Source organism: Dreissena polymorpha, chromosome 5 (assembly GCF_020536995.1).
Source record: "Dreissena polymorpha isolate Duluth1 chromosome 5, UMN_Dpol_1.0, whole genome shotgun sequence".
Lineage (NCBI taxonomy): Eukaryota > Metazoa > Mollusca > Bivalvia > Myida > Dreissenidae > Dreissena > Dreissena polymorpha.
In genome coordinates, this window is record NC_068359.1 from 110,607,184 (window position 1) to 110,614,056 (window position 6,873).

A 6,873-nucleotide genomic window follows, 5' to 3' on the forward strand; every position below is an offset into this window, starting at 1 on the left:
GGAATTGATGAAACTATCGGATAGAACGATAAACTTGAAATATGATTTATTTTTCCAATATTTTATGCACTTAAGTTGAGCCTTAATGCGTTTTTATAAGCATTTATAGACAGTGTTCCTCTACAAAATCAAGGAAATATCACTTGTTATCCATCTGTGTATTGATATACAATACTGTATAATTTCGTGGTAGAATATTTGAGGAAAACATTTGACACAAAAACTTGTCAGCTGATATTGTCCTTGTGGTTACTGAAATTACCGATCATCGGTTTCCAAAAAAAACAATACGTCGCGGTTTCCGTAATACACGATGGTTGCGCCCAAAGATTTTGGTGTAACTGACTATTACTGGTTTATAAATTAATGAGTTTGATTCTCATTTGATATATTGGTGATTTCAAGGCTGATAAACTTGAAATATGAAAGTTATTCGTTCGTTTTGCGTATGTCTGTCGACACATCTGTAGAATCGGTAATTTCTGTAACCACTCGTTAAATTGTGGCAAACACAAGTTTGAATCAAAATTCTTATGTTTTACACAATATTTTACCACTTTCTTGCTAAATACTAATACATAAATGATTTAAAAGTAAAATTTCATTGTTTTCAACAAGGGAAACTGTCTATGACCGCGAAAAAAAACATTACAGACTTTTTGGTTTACGATTTTTATTTTCTAAAGAGCTTGCCTGTTGATTGGCATTGTATGTTCTGAAAGATAAATACATGTATTTCGACTCTCTTTATTGGATAATTTCGGACTGTTTAATCCAATCATAACAGAGATTTAAACGTGATTTAGACCCATGTTCAGTGAGATAATAAAGAACCACTTTTTGTTCACTGCCAATTTGTGACATCACGAGTTGCCTCCCTTGTTGGTTCATGCTACTGTGGATGTGACGCCCCTTCCATAAAACATCCGGAATCAATAATGCAAGGCCATATAGCTCACCTCGGCGCACTGCTCGGCCGTTCGTTTCTAGTTGTTAGTTGAACAGTGTTTTTTTTAATTGTATATGCACATGTTTGTTTTACCCAATTGCTCCCAGATGGGGTCCGGAAACGCAAATTTAATACGGTCTGATGTCTCGGAAGAAGTATCCCGATTATGAGTAATCTATATTAACTATCACGTTTGCGATTTACAATTTTACAATAAAATAAGCATAGTACTATATACAAAAAGAACACAAAACTAATACAAGAAAGGCCTTAAACAGATTCAATCATATAACCCAAAAGAGCTGCACTGTTTGCATCATATAGACACTATTCACTGTTTGCATCATACAAAGACTATTCACTGTTTGCATCATATAGAGACTATTCACTGTTTGCATCATATAAAGACTTTTCACTGTTTGCATCATATATAGACTTTTCACTGTTTGCATCATATAGAGACTATTCACTGTTTGCATCATAAAGAGACTATTCACTGTTTGCATCATAAAGAGACTATTCACTGTTTGCATCATATAGAGACTATTCACTGTTTGCATCATATAGAGATTAAAATTTAACAACACTGAAGATAATTATATGTGTGTATACGTATTTTCAAACGCATCCTTTACAACTGTAATTAATCAAGCTTAAGATCGGTTTAAATGTGTTAACCCAAGTGAGAAGATGTTTATCATTTAAGAGTTGGAAACCAGTCAAGCGAAACCTAAAGTGAGAGTGGAGAGTGTATACAGAGTGTATACAAATTGTCTGGTAAATTCTTAAAACTGTTATGTTACTCTGAAGCTACATTAACATTCACGGACTAGATTTAAGAACTTAACAAAAGAGAACACATTTATATGTATTTTATCCCAGGCCACTCTCAACGTTCATGTGAAATCCTTTCAACTGCATGCATTATCCTAAAAAGCAAAGTTTGGTGTTTTGTCGTCCAAGGATCCTTTGTAAAAAAACTCAAAAAAAGTATACATTGTTTATGCCATATGACGTATAACGAACGTAAACATTACAATAAATGGCTGTACGATGACAACAGTTTTTTGTTATGAAATTGAAATGAATATTTAGCTGTAATATAATTTATATATTGAAAGTTCTTATGTAACTAACCGTAAAATTATGTTCTCAATATACTTTGTTCATACAGTAATATATATCATGAGTGTGTCAGCTGTAATATAATTCATATATTGAAAAATCTTATGTAACGAACAGTAAGATTATGTTCATAATATAATCGTGTTCATACAGTAATATATATATATATATATATATATATATATATATATATATATATATATATATATATATATATATATATATATATATATATATATATATATATATCATGAGTGTGTTAAATCATAATGAAAAATTTATATTTCAAAACATTCATATATTTTGGTTAAGTTGTTAAAGTAACAGTCCGAAAACGTTAAGCATGTTGTTTTACATGTTAAGTCAGATACAACAGTCCTGCTCTGAATATACTTATCATTGTTCTGAATAAGTGCCGTGCCCTGATCGTTATATTTGATCACTAGCCCCACAAATGACGACCGACCTGATCTCAAGTGCTAGGCCAAACCTGCGAACATAAATTAGAACAGCCATATTTCAGATTGTCTTAAATTAAGGTTAAGGAATGAGGTCATGCAATGATAAGAACATGTACGGCCGTTTGCAAACCCCAGTGATTGTAAATGGCTATAGAGCAACGTGTTCTCTAAAATATAGAATTATAAAGTGTATACTACGTATACTCAGTTAATTGACTGTTTTCACATGCAATTACCTATTTATATTGGTTTGCTGTGTTGTGTTATAAATACACAACCACACGGATCAAAATAATTCACCCATGGACACAATTCCATGAACGTTGGCTATTAAAGCTCAAACAAAAGACAGGATGTCATATTTTTGAAACATTTCATCATAAGCAATATATTAACAAACCCTATAAATATCGTTTTTAAGCATTGTATTGAATTTCTTATAGATATCTTCTCATTTTGTAAATTCAACTGAAATATTATGAACAGACATTCACATTGGTCTGAATTCTAATCGTCCACTTTTCTTTTGTTAGAATGTATGCGGTGGAAACTTTAAACAACCTAAAGTTTTACCTAATACATAACTGCATAAAAGCAATCAGATTGGTCTTATCTTGTCTCGACTGAAACGGAACAACAGCAAACACTGTCCTTGACAAATGAACAAATCGTGAGTCTCAGTCACGCTCATTTTAGTATAAATAAAGCGCCAAACGTTGTGGAGTGTCGTTGCATGATCTTGTGATCCGAGTCGACACGTACACGATGTCAGACCAAAGCCAAATTGTAAGTAAACGTTTGTAATTATTTCTTTAACTTATTTGTGATCATTATTGTTTTTTATGATTTTATTCAGAATTAACACATTCAGGTTTTACATGTATTAAGCAAAAACATTTTCGAATATTTTATTTAAACAAATAGAGTCAATAATTTGACAATTATCATTAAACAAATATTGCATTTCTTCCATCAAATCTCAGTTATTTTAATGATATTGCATCACCACACACATATGTATTTATATTTATATTATATTATTCCTATATATATATATATATATATATATATATATATATATATATATATATATATATATATATATATATATATATATATATAATATATAACCAATTCATAAAGTAAATTTGTATTTGTATTTGCATTGAAAGCTCTTAGTATGCCTAATTTGTTGGCTGTGACCTCATTTCCTTCTGAAAATGTGGATACATTCCATCTCCATAACAGAATAAATTATTTATAAAACCGCCGTTCTTGAGCAAGTGTTAAACGAATGAAAGCGGTACAGTTTATTACATTTTGAGATTGGTTTACACATTTCAAACAACCGTATTTTTTTCAATAAATGTTGAAATATGAAATAAAATAAATTATACATATTTTAATTTTAAATACATAACATTTTAAATGTGTTGTTTTGTTGACATTGATTATTTTTTTAATTAAAAAATACACTTGAAATTACTTAATAAATTACCCTCAGCAATGTGTGTGGTGATGCAAATCAATTTTATTACAGGCGTAGGTCGATTTGTTTTTGAGCCAATTCATATACATTTGGATTTCCTTAGTTATTGCATAAGAGCAAGAGTGAGTTATTTAGCCGTAAAGTAGTAACAATTGAATTATTATATGGAATGATGGATATGTATTTACCTAAGATGGCTAAGATGTTATGTATGCATTTTACTAAGATGTTCTCCGTATTAGAACCTTTTTTGCGTTGTTAGTCTGTAACTATACAAAGCTAGTATTGTTCCGTCATGTAAGGTTGACCAGTGAGTATATTTCTAGAAGAAAGACTTTAACTATGGGCTTTACTATAAAAAATATTTGATCACAAGCAGCTATTATATTCAAAACCTAAAAACCGTATATCGGTTCCAATACGATCTTAGAAATTACGCTTAAGTAAAAATACAAACACTGTTTTATCTAAACATATCATTTTCATCCTTAATATCAAAAACGTGAACTATGTTTATTTGAAATGAGAGCACGTTTACATTATTATACATCCCACATTGAAATAAAAAAATTAACAAATACACATGCAGATGAGCACAATCTGGAATCATTACTAAAGTTAATGTGTTTGCACAGTGACAATTTTAATATAAGGATTTGTATATTACTCAAGAATTGAATTTGAATGCACTGTAATTTACTTTTAGGTTGTAGCATTATCAAAGTATAAACATTATTAACACCATCACTATTATACGCGTTTCAGTTCGTGTGGACCCTGCTGTTATCTTCTTTGTGTCCTCAAATACAAACGTTTCTGCTGTCTGGTGGCGATGTTTGCTTCGCAATCTGCAACTGCGTCGAAGAAAAGATGTGGTATGACTACATATACGAAACCGAAGTGAAACTGGTACGATGCGAGGAGAGAGATCTCAGATCTATACCAAACTTTGCAATTCAGAATCTTCCTACGGGATTCTTCCCAGGTGGAAAAAACTTCACCGTTGACTTGCATAGCAATTACATACAAACTGTTCCTGATAGAGCGTTTGGAGACCTTCCAAAGCTGTCCAACGTTGACCTCTTTGGAATTATTTTGTTCAATAATTCCATATCGTCCATAAGCGATTCGGCATTTCTTGGTTTAGAAAATACTAGAGTTGTTGTAGATCTCGGACTAAATAATTTCACGACAATCCCGCAAGTACTGCGTAATCTAAGAAAAATAGAAGTGTTAGAAATAGAAGAAAATCCCATTATGACCATAGATGCTTCCTTGATTCAACACATTAGTCCCGTGTTGGACTTCAGTATAAATTTGACCTTGTATAATAGATGGCCAGTAGAACTCAATAATCTCCATGTAAAATACGTTTGGTTCTATGGTTACTCTGGAAATTCGTTTCAAAATTTCAATGTACATGGCATCGGTCAAAATGGGATTGAGTTAGTTATTGAAGGGACGGACATTGTAGACCTTAGTAGTGTTATTTGTAACAATCAAACAAACCTCTCTAAGCTTTGGATTTATACCAATTACAACGTAGATATTAGCCCTTTTGAAAGGTGCAGTCAAGGAAAGGTGATGCAAAATATTGGGACTTTGCAGCTCAGTGACTTTGACCTTTCAAGAATCCCCAATTTCGTCCACACATTGCCTAAACTAGAATGGCTTTCTTTCGCATTGAATAATATCACCGAAATTGATAATAACGACTTTCGGGGACTCACAGAGCTAGAAGAATTGTATCTTGATAACAACCGCATCACAACAATACATGCACATGCATTCGACACCAACACAAAACTTCGCAAGCTCGGCCTTGTGAATAACACGTTGACCAGTATTCCAAACAGTGTCGTAAATTTAAATCTTGAGTCGTTGGAAATGGATGCTATCGATTGCAAATGCTCCAATTTGCAGAATCTGAAACACGTTAATGCAACATTTGCCTACAATATTCCCTGCCTTGACGATACGCTTGTAAAAGACGCCCTCGCAGCATGTCCCTGATACAATTGTTAAGCTATAAACATTGTTACGGTTTAATTATATCCTTGATATCGATATAATAACACTCGGAAATCATTTAGTACATTTTAATTAACGCATTTTAAATTGAGTCTATGTTGTTTAAACCATCTGCCTTGCGTCTATATTAAAGATAAAAACTAACGACTGATACACATAGTTTTTTTTTGCTTTGTTCTATGCAAATATGTTTGTGTTTTTTATCATATTTTGAGTTATCTTAGACATGTAATGTATGCGTGAATTTTATGCATGTCATGACAATTGATTCATTAGATTTGGATTTAAATCGGGATATGTAAACATTGTATTGAAATGCGCTTAAAATTATCGTGAAGTGTTATGTTGATTCCATATTTACTCTTATTGTACATGTGACGGTGTATGGTGTTTTATATTTCATAATGTGTACATTGAAGTGCATTCGTGATTTAGTGATCAACTTTAGTGGATTTTTTTGTGATGAAAATTTGAATGTGAATATGAAGATGACATTTAAATGTTGTGTACCTGTTTTTATTGTTACAGCGTATGTGCATTATATGTAAATAAACTTATTTAATTGTATAACTAGTTCTATTCGATTGTACATCAAAAGATATGCCTAGTTGCTTATGGTTGACGATAAGACTTAACCGTTGTCTAATTTTGACATATATTTCCACAAAAAAGACTGTTGACCGCATCGTAAATGTAATTCTTTCCGAATATAGGCCTCAACGTATCAAGTACGTTACCACGTAATTGTTTGATACTTACAGGTATTTGATAACCACTATGTGTAATGCTCATGAATAGTAGGTTCCCGTGTTCTTCTA

General features: G+C 31.8%; 1 protein-coding gene across 1 annotated transcript; it reads left to right on the forward strand.

The window, feature by feature from the left end:
• The first annotated feature begins 3,166 nt into the window (after positions 1–3,166).
• On the forward strand, positions 3,167–6,625 carry LOC127832506 (leucine-rich repeat-containing G-protein coupled receptor 4-like). The gene is made up of 2 exons (XM_052358008.1): positions 3,167–3,321; positions 4,790–6,625. Exons 1-2 carry the CDS (start codon positions 3,301–3,303, stop codon positions 6,035–6,037), a joined length of 1,269 nt encoding a protein of 422 aa, XP_052213968.1. The 5' UTR covers positions 3,167–3,300; the 3' UTR covers positions 6,038–6,625.
• The last annotated feature ends 248 nt before the right edge of the window (positions 6,626–6,873 follow it).